This window comes from Manis pentadactyla, chromosome 14, assembly GCF_030020395.1.
Source record: "Manis pentadactyla isolate mManPen7 chromosome 14, mManPen7.hap1, whole genome shotgun sequence".
Classification (NCBI taxonomy): Eukaryota; Metazoa; Chordata; class Mammalia; order Pholidota; family Manidae; genus Manis; species Manis pentadactyla.
The window spans coordinates 66,268,184-66,285,854 of record NC_080032.1 but is presented as its reverse complement, the minus strand read 5'-3'; the positions used below and the strand labels follow the sequence as shown (position 1 = coordinate 66,285,854).

Here is a 17,671-nt window from a genome sequence, read left to right as displayed (position 1 = left end):
AATGGCATTCTCAAATAGGAAACAAAGAAAAAACTGGGGGAGGGGCCTCATTTGATTTATCCACTATTGTGTAAGATAGTAACATGGGAGCCCATCACCAGAAATCTCTGCATGTTTTCTTTCAGTCTTGTGATATTTGGGAGATAAGTATATATATGAAAATGGGGATTCGCAAAATGACAAAAAGACTAGCCTGCTCTTCCGCTTCCCTTTATCTTTTCTTCTTTTTCCAAAAAAGTTATGTAAATATACCTTAACTGAAACTTTACACGCTCATTTTACTTTTCCCAAAATAAGCAAAATATTTCTCAGTTTTCCCAGCTTTCCTTCCTAATGTAGAATGTATTGAAATATTAACCAGTGTTCTGTTTTCAGTGCTGAAAATGATGTGGGAAGAATGTGATCAGCGTTGGTCTGATCCCTGGTATTCTTCCTACAAAAGTAGACCCAGACCCTTGTTTTCTTTTGCCTTAAGAATTTTCAAGGTTAGAAGCAGAGGTGGCTTATAGATACCTTCTGAAAGCACTGGCTACGTCAGCAAAACACTCTAAGTGCTCCACAAGAGGAGGGGAGAGAAGATCTCTTCAGGGAGGTGAAATCGGAAGCTTGGTTTGCAGGGAGAACCCCCCCAGGAGGTGGGGGGAGGTTTTTGGGACCCAAGGTAGTGGGCACCTGGGGTCCCCACCTTCATTATACTTAGAGGAAAAGGCAGTACCTCTGAGTGAAATATCTGTGTGATGCAGACTGTTGGCCACAGAGTTCCCAGTCTCAGCAAACACTCTAGTGTCCAAATATACATAGAAGCAGCTGAGTGGCCAGACTTCAAAGTGGCTGAGGGACTGGAGAATGAAATGATTGTATCAGGAGTAAACAGTTTCAAGCATAGACTAAAGCAATCTTCCCAAACAGTCTGCTTTACAAACCCCAATGTGAGGAAAGCTCTAAAGAAGTTAAGACTAATTCTTATCAGGAAATCTGGAAGAATGAAAGCGGAGTCAGATTTAAGTCATTCTAAAGAAAATAAAGCAATGTCTTATTTCTTGAACACCAGCATGTGTGGTGCAAAATTCCTGCTACGCTGTGATTTCTTATTCTCACTCCCCATCATTGTGAAACCACTGTGACTGATTCAGGGCCTAACAAAAAATAGCCTATGTCTTCCTTCCTTCCTTCCTTCCCTCCTTCCCTCCTTCCTTCCTTCCTTCCTTCCTTCCTTCTTGTATTTATTTTTATTGAGTTACAATTGAAATGCAAAAAAGCTATACATATTTAATGTGTACATCTTGATGACCCTGAAGATAAGTATATACCCGTGAAACTATCACCATGTGCAATGCTACAAACAACACCTCTGTAAGTTTCCCCTATCCCTCATTTTCGATAAGAACATTTAACATAAAATTTGATCACTTAACAAATTTTAAAGTATACATTACAGTATTAACTATATGCACTGGGCTGAACAGTAGGTCTCTAGGACTTAGTCATCTCGCATATGTACCCCGTAACCCACAGTTCCCCGCTCCCACCTCCTGGTAACCACCTTTCTACCCTCTGCTTCTGTGAGTCTGACTAATTAAGATTTCTGATATAAGTGAGATCAGATAGTATTTGTTCTTCTGTGTCTGGCTTATTTCCCTCAGCATAATGTTTTCAAGTTCATCCATGTAGTAACAAACAGCAGTATTTCCTTCTTTTTTAAGGCTGAATGATATTCTGTGTATGTACATACCACATTTTCTTTACCTATTCTATTGTCAATGGACATTTAGATCATTCCCATGTCTTTGCTATTGTAAATAATGCTACACTGAACTTGGGCATGCAGTTATCTTTTGAAAGATCCTGATTCCAGTTCTTATTCTCACTCCCCAAAGTAGAACTATTGGATCATATGGTATTTCTATTAATATTTTGAGGAAACTCCATACTGTTTTCCATAGTGGCTGCATCAATTTATATTCCTAGTAATAGTGTTCAAGAGTTCCTTTTTCTCTACATCCTTGTGATTCTTGTTACCACTTGTCTTTTTGATAATAGCCATTTTAACAGGTGTGAGGTGATAGCTCATGGTTTTGATTTGTATTTCCCTGATGATTAGTGATGTTGAGAACCTCTTCATATATCTGTTGGCCATTTGTCTGTCTTTGGAGGAATGTTTATTTTGAGAAATGGCCTTCCACACATTTTTAAATTGGGTTATTTGGTTTTTTGCTATTCAATTGTACGAATTCCTTATGTAGTTTGGATCTTAACCCCTTATCAGGTATATGATTTGCAAATATTTTCTACCGTTCCATAGGTTGCCTTTTCACTTTGCTGCTGGCTTCCTTTGCTAAAAGTTTTATAGCTTAATGTAGTCCCATTTATCTATTTTTGCTCTTGTTGCCTGTGCCTTTAGTGTCATACCCAAGAAATCATTGCTAAGGTTAATGTCAAAAAGGGTTTTCTGTGTTTTCTTCCACTAGTTTTATAGTTCCAGGTCTTATGTTTAAGGCTGTAATCCATGGTTTATTTTGTTTTTTGGTGTAAGATAAGGGCCCAGTTTTTTGTTTTGTATGTTGCTGTCCAGTTTTTCCAAAACCATTTTATTGAAGACACTATCCTTTCCCCATTGGGTATTCTTGCCCTCCTTGTCGAAGATCAGTTTACTGTAAATGTTGGTGTTTATTTGAACTCTCTCTTCTGTTCCACTGGTCAATGTTTCTGTGTCAGTTTTATGCCAGTACCGTACTGTTTCTATTATTGCAGCTTTGTGATATAGTTTGAAATCAGAAAGTGTGATGCTTCTGGCTTTGTTCTTCTTGCTCAAGATTTCTTTCACTATTCAGGGTCTCTTATGGTTACATACGAATTTCAGGGTTATAAGTGGTCAGTTCCAATATCTTCTTGATCAGAATGCTGAGAACAGGGACTTTGTTTTAGTCACCTATTTATTGTCATAACTTAGAACAATGCCTGCGACATAGTGGCACTCAATCAAAGTATGTTGAATGTCAATACTGCTTGAGTTTGCAGACCAACTCTACTACTTACAACCCATGGGATTATCAACTCTGTATTTCAGTGTTTTCATCTAAAAATAGAGATGGTAACAGTACCAACTTTGCAGTGTTGTTTTGAAAGCAAATTATGTAATTCACATGAAGAATTTAGTGCAGGAAGCCTCAATAAATTTACCTTTCATTTATTAATTAAAATAAAATACAGCCCCTGAGTTATCATAACACTCACTCCCTCTATTCATAACTGATGGTAGTGCAGCATCTATGACAGGGGAAGTGGATTTCAGCATTATCCTGCCCCACTTATGGGGTGTTAGAAGGAAGAACTGGATGAATCAGCAGAACACAGAGGATCTTTAGCACAGTGAAAATACTCTGCATTACACTTTAATGGTGAATTCATGTCATTATACATTTGTCAAAACCCATAGAATGCACAGCAAAAGTGAACCCCAATGTAAAGTGTGAACTTTGGATGATAACAATGTATCAATGTAAGTTCATCAATTGTAAGGAAGTACACCACTGTGGTGTAGCATGTTCATTTATGGGTAAGGCTGTGAGCAAATGGGGGCAGGAGAATATAGGAACTCTGTGTTTTTTGCTCAATTTTGCTGTTAATCTAAAATCTGCTCTAAAACATTAAGTCTCTTTAAAAGGAAATATATATATATAAGGCTTCCAACTCCATATGGATCTTGCAGGACTATGTGTTCTTAGCTATATGTCTCTTAGACCCCGGCAATTAGTCTAAATTCCCTGTAGGCAAAACTGTAACATTTTCAGAATATCTCGCCTGGCTTTAGTGCACTTGCATATCCTCAGGGGTGGAGAGAAGTTGATCTCCTTATCAATGAATAAGTACCTGGGCAACAGAGAGCGTGTCTGAACCTGAGAGGTTAAAGGGAGGGGCTGGCTTGCTCGCTTGCTTGCTGACTTCCTCAGGAGCAGAGGAGAGATCCGGCCCTGGACTGCAGTTTGTAAGCAATAAATGGGTTTTAAACTTTATTTCTCCCTTTGACTGGTTTCGGTCTTTAGAGGTATTTTGCCTTGGGATTTCCTCCCCGCGGACTTACACTCCCATTCCAACTTTCAAATTGTTTTGGCCACTATTCCTTCCTTACTATCAATATACGACTTTGCCTTCTATTTTACTGAAAACAAGCAGAGTTTATTAGCCCAGAGCACCATCTCAAGCAGATCAGAACCTATACACTTGCCGTCTTTCATCCTTTCTGGGTCATAGGAGAGATGTGTCCTTTTCTTGCCTGGAGATAATCCTAGTAATTGTGTTTAGGATACCAGATTTTATTTAATTTCTCTCTTTATTGGACCTCTTACCTCATCTAATATATGTTAAAATCAATTCCATTTGTTAAAAAAAAGAGGCAAAAAAATTTTAAATAAACTTTTCTGGGGCCCAATTCACCACAGTTACCATCCTATTTCTCTCCTTTCTTTTCCAACTATTTTTTTTTCTATTTATTTTAACTAGATACTAAAGAAGCAGTCCCAGAAGGAATTAACCTTGAAATCTTGCCTTCAAAGAATAAATGGCATTTTACCTAGATAATCCTGTTTATCTGTCTAGGCTTATATCTGTCTGGTAGTTCATTTTTTTCTAAATCTTGTTTATTTTATAAACAGCACACCTCTACCAAAGTAAATTTGAAAAATGCAATAAGTCACAAAAGATGTAACAATTAGCTCTCTACCTCTTACCTTTATTTCCTGAACAATTCAGTCCAACATCTTTGGGCAGGGCCAGGCAAGATAAATGTTACACTGAGCTGGAGAGAATTGATACATCAGAGAGTATAAGGGTACGGAGGTATTTATGTATGTACGTCTATATGTTTAAACATACATAAACTCCCTAGCTTAATTTTCTGAGAGAGACTGGGACTAGTGGCACCCCCAATATAATGGGCATGCATAGAATCCAGTTCTTGATTCACAATATCCTTCTGTTAAAACAAAACAAAACAAAACAACATAGGCCCTAAAGAAACACAAGTTCAAGGTTTAGAGAAAAAAAATTGAAAGAAACATCTGACATATTTGGGGCCAAAAAATAAAGAATTGCTCCAAGAATGATAAAGATATGTCAAAAGATTGTCAGATTTAGGTGCCCTACTCCCTTCTCCAATGTTCTATATTCAAGTCTTTCAAGGCACTTGAAATACAGTGGTGTCATTGTTTATTTATTGCCCTGTCACTCACCAGGTTAGCTTTTCTCAGGGCTTTTTATCTTCAGGAATTATAAAGCACCTCACATAATGTAAATGTGCAGTAAGTGACTGTGAAGTGAATTGATTGTTTACACAAAGAGAATCTGTACAAAATAGTTTTGTGTTGTGGGTTTTTAAATTATGCAGTTAAAGATATTTTTCAGATAACTTGTACTAAAATGTTCAGGATTCAACCAACTTTTCAAAAATCACTTAGCTTCTTTTCCTTAGAATTTTTAATTCATTTTATTTTATGGGTGGCAGTCACATGGTCCAAATACTCGAATGTATAAAAAGATACACATGAAAACTCATCCTCTCAGCCCCATTCCTGATTCACCCAATTTCACTTACCCCCTCTCCTTTTAGGAAACCTCTTTTCCTTGTGCTTTATGTAACTTTCTGAACTTTCTCTGTCGACAGCCAAATCAATATGATTATTAATTCTTATTTCAACCTTGTTAACAGAAAAGGTAGCATAAACACACTTTTTATTTTCATATATCTTAGACATTTCCGTATCAGTAGATAGTTTTTATTTCTCTACGGTTTCACAGGACATTGTATAGATGACCCATAATTGATTAACCAGCTTCCTATTGATGTAAATTTGAGCTGTATCCAGTCTTTTACTACTACAAACAACACTGTAATAAATAACCTTGAACATACAACATTTCACAAGAGTGTTGTAGACTGAATTCCTAGAAAAGTAATTGCTAAGTCAAATGATTTGTACAATTGTAGGGGGGCCTTTTTGTGGCTGTAGTTTTGATAAGACTTTTTTCTGTATTGACATATATTGTTGTATACTATCCAGCTAACTTACTAAAGTCTTATCATTTGGAGTAGTTTCTTGGTTGATTCTCTTATATTTTCCAGGTAAAAAATTATTGCACATTCAAATAATGATCATTTTACCTTCTCCTTTTATATTTAACACCTCTGTTGTATTTTATTTTATTTGTATTGACTGAAACCTGTAGAATAGTAACATAAAATAGCCTTGTTTTATTTCTGACTTTCTGTAACTACTTTGTTCTTCTATTAAGCATGATACTGGTTTTCAGGGGAAGATATGTGTGTATATGTGTGTGTGTATACATATATGTATAATTATGCCTCCATAATACTACCTAATTATGGATTACCCATTGATTACTCTTTTACTGAGTTTTTATAAAGAGTGGATATTTAACTTTGTCAAATGCCTTCATTTGTCTATGGTGATGAAATCAATGTGGTCATAGTGTAAAATCAGTAATTCTTTAATATGCTGCTGGATGTTTACTAATGTTACTAATTATGTCACTTACTTTTCACTTAAGACATATTCTTGGTATTCAAAAGCGAGATTAGTCTCTGCATTATTTTGCACGGTTTGAATATTAATTCTCAGTTCTAAGAACTTTGAGTTTCTTGTTTTTCTGTTCAGAAACAATTTTGATATTATTGGAATTGTCGCTGGTACCCTGATGAACTGGGGGGGATATTGCTCCACCAGTGCCACTTTGACTGTCGTGTTTGTTCAAGCCCCATCAGTCCGTGCTTTGTGTATGCCAAGACTTTACACCCACCTGAGTTCACAAAGACAGCCTCTTGCATTTTGGGAAAGAGTTATTCACCTTGTAACTCAACGTGTGCTCAGTAAATGCTGTGGAAAGAAAGGAACGGCTTACTGATAGCACAGGATGAAGAGGTAGCCATTGTGTAACATGATGTGGGGAAGGAATTCAACAAATGAGATCTTTATGCAAAAAAAATTAGAAGCATGTGAGTTACATATTTGTTGGTGAATTCATAGCTTAATTCACAACTGAGTTACTATACCTAGAATATTAGTAAATACATTTTAACTTGGAAAATAATACTCTAATGAACATTTCAAGTCCTTCATAGTCTTTTCAGTTCTACATGTTTTGTCAGTGACAAAACACACAAAGAATGCTTATCAGTTCTGCAAATAACAGTGCTGGGAAAGACAACCCTGTGGACCTTGGAATCACATTTGAAAAACCAAAGGTAGAGACCATTTTCAAACACAATATTCTTTTTTTTTAGAGTTCTATATATGTGATTTATTTTGTCATGAAGAAATGGATAATTCAAAAAGGACATGCCCATTAAAAAAAATGAGGAAATAGTGTTTCTTTTTTTTTTAATTTTTTATTAAGGTATTAATGATATACACTCTTATGAAGGTTTCACATGAAAAAACAATGTGGTTACTACATTTACCCATATTATCAAGCCCCCACCCATACCCCAATGCAGTCACTGTCCAACAGTGTAGTAAGATGCCACAGATACACTGTTTGCCTTCTCTATGCTACACTGTTTTCCCCGTGACCCACCACACCATGTGTACTAAACATAATACCCCTCAATCCCCTTCTCCGTCCCTCCCCACCCGCCCTCTCACAACCCTTCCCTTTGGTAACCACTAGTCCCTTCTTGGAGTCTGTGAGTCTGCTGCTATTTTGTTCCTTAAGTTTTGCTTCATTGTTATACTCCACAAATGAGGGAAATCATTTGGTACTTGTCTTTCTTCACCTGGCTTATTTCACTGAGCATAATATCCTCCAGCTCCATTCATGTTGTTGCAAATGGTAGGATTTGTTTCTTTCTTATGGCTGAATAGTATTCCATTGCATATATGTACCACATCTTCTTTATCCATTCATCTACTGATGCACACTTAGGTTGCTTCCATATCTTGGCTATTGTAAATAGTGCTGCAATAAACATAGGGGTGCATATGTCTTTTGAATCTGAGAAATTATATTCTTTGGGTAAATTCCTAGCAGTGGGATTCCCAAGTCAAATGGTATTTCTATTTTTAGTTTTTTGAGGAACCTCCATATTGCTTTCCACAATGGTTGAACTAGCTTACATTCCCACCAGCAGTGTAGAAGGGTTCTCCTTTCTCCAAATCCTTGTCAGCATTTGTTGTTCTTAGTCTTTTCAATGCTGGCCATCCTTACTGGTGTGAGGTGACATCTCATTGTGGTTTTAATTTGCATTTCCCTGATGATTAGTGATGTGGAGCATCTTTTCATGTGCCTGTTGGCCATCTGAATTTCTTCTTTGAAGAATTGTCTGCTCATATCCTCTGCCCATTTTTTTATTCAGGTTATTTGCTTTTTGGGTGTTGAGGCATGTGAGTTCTTTATATGTTTTGGGTGTTAACCCCTTGTTGGATATGTCATTTACAAATATATCCTCCCATACTGTAGGATGCCTTTTTGTTCTGGTAATGGTGTCCTTTGCTGTACAGAAACTTTTTAGTTTGATGTAGCCCCAGGTAGTCATTTTTGCTTTTGTTTCCCTTGCTTGAGGAGATGCATTCAGAAGAAGTTGCTCATACTTATATTCAGGAGATTTTTGCCTATGTTGTCTTCTAAGAGTTTTATGGTTTCATGACTTACATTCAGGTCTTTGATCCATTTTGAGTTTACTTTTGTGTATGGGGTTAAACAATAATCCAGTTTCATTCTCTGGCATATAGCTGCCCAGTTTTGCCAACACCAGTTGCTGAAGAGGCTGTCATTTCCCCATTGTTGCCCATGGCTCCTTTATCATATACTAATTGACCATATATGCTTGGATTTATATCTGGGCTCTCTAGTCTGTTCCACTGGTCTATGGGTCTGTTCTTGTGCCAGTACCAAATTGTCTTGATTACTGTGGCTTTGTAATTAGTCTTCCTTCTGAGGATTGCTTTGGCTATTCGGGGTCTTTTGTGGTTCCATATGAATTTTAGAATGATTTTCTCTAGTTTATTGAAAAAGACTGTTGGTATTTTGATAGGAATTGCATTGAATCTATAGACTGCTTTAGGCAGGATGGCCATTTTGACAATATTAATTCTTCCTATCCATGAGCACGGGATGTGTTTCCATTTATTGGTATCTTCTTTAATTTCTCTCATGAGTGTCTTGTAGTTTTCAGAGTATAGGTCTTTCACTTCTTTGGTTAGGTTTATTCCTAGATATTTTGTTCTTTTTGATGCAATTTTGAATGGAATTGTTTTCCTGATTTCTCTTTCTGCTAGTTCATCGTTAGTGTATAGGAATGCCACAGATTTCTACATATTAATTTTGCATCCTGCAACTTTGCTGAATTCAGATATTAGATCTAGTAGTTTTGGAGTGGATTCTTTAGGGTTTTTTATGTACAATATCATGTCATCTGCAAACAGGGACAGTTTAACTTCTTCCTTGTCAATCTGGATCACACATTATTCTTTATACATCAATTTCAGTCATTTGTTCTTTCAACATTATATATTGAGCACCAGTATGAACAACTGAGCACTGTTCTAGGCATTAATATGTGTATGTATATATATATATATATATATATATACACTGCATATATTGTCTATACATTATATATATAATATCACAGTTATTGTAATATGTTTATATGTCATGCAGTCATATATACTTGTATATAATGTGTAGTCATATATATTTATATACACTGTCAGATAGTCATATATGTATATATATAAAATGAAATGTGTTATAAAAAAAGGGTAAGGAAATAGAAGACAATGTGTGTGGGGGGTGGCTACTGTTCTGGATAGAATGGTCAAGAAGACCTTTGTGAGGAGGCAAGGGACAGAAAAGTGAATAAGTGCAGCCAAAAGCCATATGCATACCCTGAGTGCCCCAGGAAGAGGAAAGAGGGAGTGCAAAGGCCCTGAGGCAAAAGCAAGAGAGTGTATCCTAGGAACAGGAAAGAGGCAGAAGTGGACTGTACAGAGGGAGTGGGAAGAACGGTAACAGATGAGATCAGACCATGGAAGAGAATAGGAAAATCTTGTAGAGACTTTAGGCTCTGATAAACATTTGGATTTTTAGGATGAGGAGGAGCTGGTAGAGGCATTTCCCAGGGTATGACTAATTAGATTTTCATTTTAAAAGATTTATTTTGGCTTCTCTGAAAGAATGGGTTGTAAGAGAGCAATGGCAGAAACAAGAAGACACGTTAGGAGACTCTTGCGCTGTTATGGGCACAGGGTGATGGTGGTTTAGACTAGAATGATGGTAGATGACATAGGGAAAAATGAGCACATTAAAATATATTTTGACTTGCTGCTAAACTTCAAGTTGGATGTAGGAGGAAGGGAGAAACCAAAGGTCAATATACATATTTTAGGCCTGAACAATTAGTTGAATGGAGATTCCATTTACTGAAGGTAAAAATACTGGGGAGAGGAGTCAAAAATTTAATTTTGGGCATGTTAAATTTGAGGCTCCCATAAGACTTAAATGGAGAGTGAGAGTAAGCAGTTATGAATACAATTTGGAATTTGAAGGGAGCAATCAAAGCTGGGATCTTTGCAGTGAGAAATTGTTTGCACATCATTAGCAATAGAGTATTTAGTGCCCTAGGACAAGGGGAGATTCCTTTGGAGAGGGTATGAGGTCAGATGACTGAACTTTGAGACATAGCAGTGTTTAAGTGTTAGGAAGATAAATGGTCCACAAAGAATTCTGAAAGTGATTGGCAGAAAACCAAAGGGCTATGTTGTATTGAAATCCAAGTGAGGAAATTCCTTCAAGAGGATTTCAAAAATGGAGTTAACAACTATACTGGTTGTTCCTGAAAGATAAAATGAAAACTAAGAATTGATCACTGAAATTGCCAGCATGGAGATCATTGGTGACTTTGATAAAGACTATTTAAGTAGAGTGGAGATAAAGCCTAATGGGAGTGAGTTTATGAGAGAGGGGGAAAAAAAAGAAGTGGAAGTAGAAAGTCCAGAAAAGCATTGAGAGGAGATTTGTGGAAAGGGAAGCAAGAAAGTGGGGCAGTAGATAGAGGGAAATGTATAGTCAAGGATTTTATTTTTTCACAGATGAAATATATGCTAATGAGAATAATGAGGATGAGAGAAGGGATTTTAGGGTGCATTAGAGAGAACTAAGTCATTATAATGAAGTTTTTAAGTGTACAAAAAAAGATAAGGTCAAGTAAAAACCCAGGATGATGGTCTGGATTTAGATGTATGTCCAGTGTAATACAAGAGGAGGCGAGTGCAGAGGCCCAGAGATGGAAGGATGACAATTCTGGTCCTGGAAGAAGATGATCAGAAGGTATACTTCCAGTCCCTTCTCTTCTCTCAGGGAAATAAGAAGCAGGGTGATCAGTTGAAAGAAAAGAAAAAGAAAGGCTTTGGAATATTAGAGAGATAAAAGGTGTAAAACAATGACCTAGGAGAGTGGGAAAATGAAGTTACTTGTGCAATACAATACCACTGCAGAGAGAAGCCTGTATGGTACCTGGAGATGCCTCCAGCTCGTACCCAGGCATGAGGTGAGATCTATCAGCATGCTCCCCTGTTTTCCACCAGCCCTATTCTTTAATTTTTATGCAAGTGAATGTAAATGCCCCAGTGACAGAGACATGGTTTTTATTAACCACCGAATAGTGTCTCATACAAGTATGCATTAAAAATGTACATGGACCGATGAAATAATATCCATCTCCTCCACTTGACTGTTTTGCTTGTCCCAATATCCCCAGAGTCTAATAGGGAGCCTGGTTCATAGCACCCTAAAATATTGAGTGAATAAATGAATGGCCCACTTAATCTCTCTTTTTACCCTAACTTCTGAACTTTATACCCAACACCCTGATGAAAGCTTCACTGGATTATGTCACAAGAGCCTCAAATTCAACATATCTAAGACCCTACCTTCTACTTTCACTACCTGTTATTAGCAAAGTCATCCATTCATTTACCCCAGTGAGAAACCTACAGTCATCCTCTGCATATCACCTATCACCTTTGAAATAGAAAAACCCGTAACTAGTTTTCATAAATTTTTTGAGCATAGTAAATGAAATAATAAAAATAAAGTGTTTAGCACAATCCCTGGCATATAGCACCTATAAATATTAGCCATTATCAGCTTTCAGTGATTCCGAGATACACATCTCTTCACATTTCTCAGATCAGAATGTGTTTTTTAATCAGTAGTGCATCATAATCTAATTAGATGGGTTTTTTCTTTAATAAGGACAATACATAATGGTGTCCTGTATATCAGTGGTGTCTTAGATATGATAATACATAACATTTCTTCTCTTTTCAATATACCCCTCAATATTAAACTAGCAGTTAAGTCATACTTTAAATGCACATTTTTCTCCCTCTCCTCCCTGTTGCACCTTTACTTTAGGCTCTCATTTTCTCTCACCTGAACATTGAATTTGCCTCCTAAATGGTCTTCCTCCCTCCTACATTGCCCTACTCCAGTATGTGTACCACATTCTTACCAGGATGGTCATGATTCTCCCATGCCTGATTCATTTCATTGTCTACATTATTGTTCATAGAATGAAACCCAAATTATTCATGCTACACAAAGCTCTAATGCTCTCTCTCCCTAATCTTACCCGGAAGCCCCAGCCGAGCTCAACTCCTTTCTGTCCTTGCAGATTACCTAACACCCCATGTTGTTTCACAGTCTCATGTCTTTAGTCACACTGACCCATCTATTTAGAATATATTTTGTATCTGTCTGTATCTCAGCCAAGAATCCCTCTGGCAATAAATAACAGAAAAGCAACCAGCAGTGGCTTAAACAAATAGGAAAAATAGGTTGACATTTCAAGGTTGAGGCAGTTGCCCAATAATGCTGGCAGAGTCCAAGTCCCTTTCCATCTCTTGGACTTGCTTAATATGAAGACCTTCATCCTCCTCCTATTGTTTCATCAACCTAAGATGGCTATTGAAACTTCAAGTATCATACCATTTTCCATGCAGGAAGAATGAAGAAGGACATTCGGTGGTGTGACCACTGAAACTTTCTTTTTACTAAGAAAGCAAAAGTTTTCCATATGCTCCACACAGCAGTTTTCCACTTATATGGCACTGGTCAAACTAAATCAAATAGCCATTGATAGTATGAAGATAGCCTGAGAAAATGATGTTGCATGGGTAGTTAAGCTAATGAGTAGTGTCTGCAATAGTCTTCTTAACAAATATATTATGAATATTTGAGACTTAGCTCAAAACTTACATCTTAGGAATTTAGTGGAAAAAATTATTTATGTGTGTGTGTGTGTACATATACATATGTATATGTATATGTGTGTGTGTGTATATATATATGTATATATATGTGTGTGTATATATATTCCCTTTCACCATTAAATGAATATTTTATTAAGTACTTAATACATATCAGGTACTATTTCAGGCACTGGGGCTACAGCAATGAATAAAATCCTTCCCCTTGTGAAACCTCTATCCTAGTATTGGTCATTTGATCGAATATTTCTACTTCTAGTATTTTACTTTACAGACTGCCCTTAAAAGACATAGATGCTCATTGATGCAATAACTAGAACAAAAATACTGACTGAATATCAATGTGGTATTAGTACTGTGCTACAGTAATCAAACCAGTGTGGTATCAGCTTGACAGACAAATAGATCAGTTGAAAGAAAATAGAGAACCCCAAAACAAACCCTGTGTATCTGATCAAATGATCTTCAACAACAGTGCCAAGTCCACTCAATGAGAAAAGGAGAGTCTCTCAAGGAATGATTGGGAAAAACTGTATACCCACATGCCAAAGAATGAAATTGGATCCTTATCTTAAACCATATGGAAAAAATAACACATAATTGAGTAAAGAAATGCATGTAAAATCTAAAACTATAAAAATCTCCAAAGAAAAGATGAGGGGAAACCTTCATGACATTGGACATGGCAATGAGTTTTTGGCTATGATACCAAAAGCATAGGCAACAAAAGCAAAAGTACATATTAGGACCGCATCAAACTGAAAATCTTTTGTACATCAAAGGACACAATCAACAGAGTGTAGGCAATCTACGGAGTGGGAGAAAATGTTTGTAAATCAAATATCTCATAAGGGATTAATATAATATACAAAGAATCCCTACAACTCAACAATAAAAAATCAAATAACCATATTTTATAAATGAGCAAAGGACTTAAATAGACATTTATCCAAAGATGATATTCAAATTGCCAATAAACAAATGAAAAGATGTTTAACATTACTAATCATTAGAGAAATGTAACTCAAAATCACGATAATATATTATCTCACACCATTAGGATTGCCATCATTAAAAAAACAACATGTGGAGAAATTGGAACCCTGTGAAGCATTGGTAGAATTGTAAAATAGTATAACTGCTGTGGAAAACAGTATGGAGGTTTCTTAAATAAAAAAAAACAAAGCAGAACAACAAATGATCAAGCAATCTCATTTCTGGATAGATAGCCAAAACAATTGAAAGCAAGGTCTCAAAGTGATATTTGCACACCCAAGTTCATAGTGGCATTATTCACAAAAGCCAAAAGGCAGAAGCAACCTAAATGTCCACCAATGGATGAATGGAAAAGCAAAATGTGGTATAAACATACAGTGGAATATTATTCAGCCTTCAAAAGGAAGGAAATGCTGTTGCATGTTACAACCTGGATGAACCTTGAAGACACTGTGCTAAGTGAAATGAACCAGCACAAAAATACAAATACTTGTACTTATGTGAGGTACCTAAAGTGACCAAAGCCATGGAAACAAAAAGTAGAATGGGAATTATCAGGAGCAGAAGGGAGGAAGAGAAGGGGAGCTGATGTTTAATGGATAATGAATTTCAGATTTGCAAGATGGAAAGTTTCTAGAAATCTGTTTAATAACAATATGAATATACTTACTACTGAAGTGTACATTTTAAAATGGTTACAATGGTACTGTAAAAAGAAAGAATGAAAAAGACAAATTGCCATATTCACCTTCATATTATTATTTAAAATAATACATATAGACTGAAAATATTTTTGAGTGGCAGTTTATGTGTTATTTCTATTTTCTTCCTGCCTATATATTTTATAAGTGTGCATTATTTTTATAACCAGAGAAATATTTGAAAAACTTGAAAAAAAGTAAGTTTCTTTCTTCTCTTCAACTATCTTGGATGATATTGACTATTTGTGTTTGCATTGTCACCAATAACATTTATAATATTTACTGAATGAATTAACAAAGTTGTCGACTAAAGAGGAAGAATAATGCCTTTAACAATGACCTATTATTTAGCATCAATTTCAAAATCAGACTTAATATGATTCTTCATTTAATAAATATTTATTATTGTTAAATGCCTACAATGTACCAGACTGTGTAGGCTTTGAGTAAATACTGTTTTCTTGCAAATATCTCTTGATGAAATAAGAGAGAAAAAGAGAAAGAGGTTATGATTAGCTAATACCATTAAAAAACAAGCTACCTAATGCAATCCTATAACAAGCCAAATAGTAAGGCTCAGGTGTGGAGTTTTCTGGTACTTTAGTTGAGTCTAAAAATATAGTGAATAGATTTAACATCCCTCAAAACAATGTAAATGAAAGGATGAAATTCCTTCTGCCTCCAGACACCACATTCCAGCTTCTGTCAGAGAAAACTGTTAGGTGAGCAATTATTTCTTCACCTAGAAAATAACTGCATTCTTACCAATTATAAGATATTTTGTGATAATTTATACATTCTTCTACAAAAATTAAGGAGAAAGATGACTCACAGGAGAGACAGTGGACAAAACTCAAATTTTCCTATTAAAAGGTCCTATGTCACATGAAAATCTGTTTCAAAAAGTAGATTTTGTCCTAAACATGGACTGTTAACAGTTGTGATTCCTTTGAAATGATGTTTCAATGGAATATTTTACTTATGTAGCATTTAAATGAATTGTAGTAAAAACTTTCTTAATTAGTCTTTACTTAAGAAACTCCAAATGAAATGACATTCTCCATTTCAGAAAATGAAAACAGTGAAATATTAAATGCTTGTGGCTAATAAGAATCTTTAATATCCCCTAACAATTTGAGTTTCAACTTTTGTTCCAAACAATTGAATTATATGCTTACTCAGAATCATTGCAGTATATAGCTAAATCTGTTATGTAATTGCATTATTATAATCACAAATTTTAGTAATAAATTACATTAACTGATAACATATTAAAAATATGAAAAAAGGAAAAGATTTCAGTTTCTTAAATAAAAACTAGGTAAAGTCATTAGAAAGAATCAAAGGAAATGAATCATTTAAAAATGCCATTGAATTAGACATAGACGAAATAGCTATAAATTTTAAAGAAAAGGTTAAAGAATCTAGGAAGATTCATAACTCCAACTGCTCACACACAAGAGGAAACTGCATATAGAAATGTAGTCAATGTGCTGAGATGTGCTTCCTGTCAGAAAGTCAGTGCACAAGATTTAATAGGTCATTTAAACTATTTATAAAATTGTATTATAACATTTATTCCAATAACAGAAATCTTTGGCTTATTTCACCTAATAAAATGGAATATCTTAAACTTTCTAATAAAAATTAAAATACATGAACAATATCAACAAGATAGCAGAACAGGATGTCCCCAGCCCTATCCTTCCACATAAATACTAATATAGCAACCATGCACAGACAAAAGTCCCTTTATCGGAGCTTTGGGATCCATGTAGAAAACTGTGACACTCCAGTGGATACTAAAACTGATGAAAGCTACTTTGAGAAGGCAGATTCATGCCCCAGTAGCAGAGCCTAGCTGCAGTCCTGGAAGTAGGCCCACCTCCCTGTGGACTCAGCTCTAGTTTTGCTTGTCCACAGTCCTGCCACCAGACCTGTCCATCCACAGATCCAGCAGAAATCACACCCACCTGCAACCCAATAACAGGCCTGCCGACCATGGACCTGACTGTAGACCAGTAGCAGCCTGTGACCCAGTTTCAGCTCAGCTTAACTACAACCCCAGAGACAGTCCTGTCATTCCAGGGATTCTGAAGGAGCAACATCTGTCTGAGCCCATGGTCACAGGCCTGCTGACCCTGGAGCCAACTGAGGACCCAAAGCATCCTGGGAACCTACTTCCAGCTCTCTTGGCCAGGACCATGGTGGCATTCCCATTAGTCCAGGAACATGGCAGGAAAGATGTTTAGCTATCAAAATCTGGAAGAGGTGAGTGCCCATTCAAATGCAGACCCATGCAAGACTGCAAGAATCATGCAGAATGAGGCAAACATTAGTTCCAATGGGAACTAATAAAGCTTCAGTAACCAAACCCCCCATAAAAAATGGAGAGTCATGAATTGCTTCACAAAGAATTAGAAATAATCATCTTAAAGAAACTTAATTAGTTGCAAGGAACACAGACAGCTAAATGAAATCAGGAAACAAAACATGAACAAAATGAAAACTTCAATAAGGAAACAGTCCATTAAAAAAAAGAACCAAACAAAACTTCTGAAGTTAAAAAATACAATGACTATGCTGAAAAATTCAATACAGAATTTCAAAATCAAATTCAATCAAGTAGAAGAAAGAATCAGTGAACTCAAAAAGAAATAATTTGAAGTTACTCAGAGGGACAAAAAG

The 17,671-nt window shown here is 36.0% G+C and overlaps 1 protein-coding gene across 1 annotated transcript in view; it reads left to right on the top strand.

Moving 5' to 3' along the window:
* The window catches only part of PZP (pregnancy zone protein), an 81,035-nt gene extending 63,800 nt beyond the window's left edge, over positions 1 to 17,235 (top strand). The window contains exon 36 of the mRNA XM_057491282.1: positions 16,974 to 17,235. Coding sequence (XP_057347265.1) covers positions 16,974 to 17,235 — 262 coding nt within the window. The remainder of the gene's footprint in view (positions 1 to 16,973) is intronic.
* Positions 17,236 to 17,671: the final 436 nt, after the last annotated feature.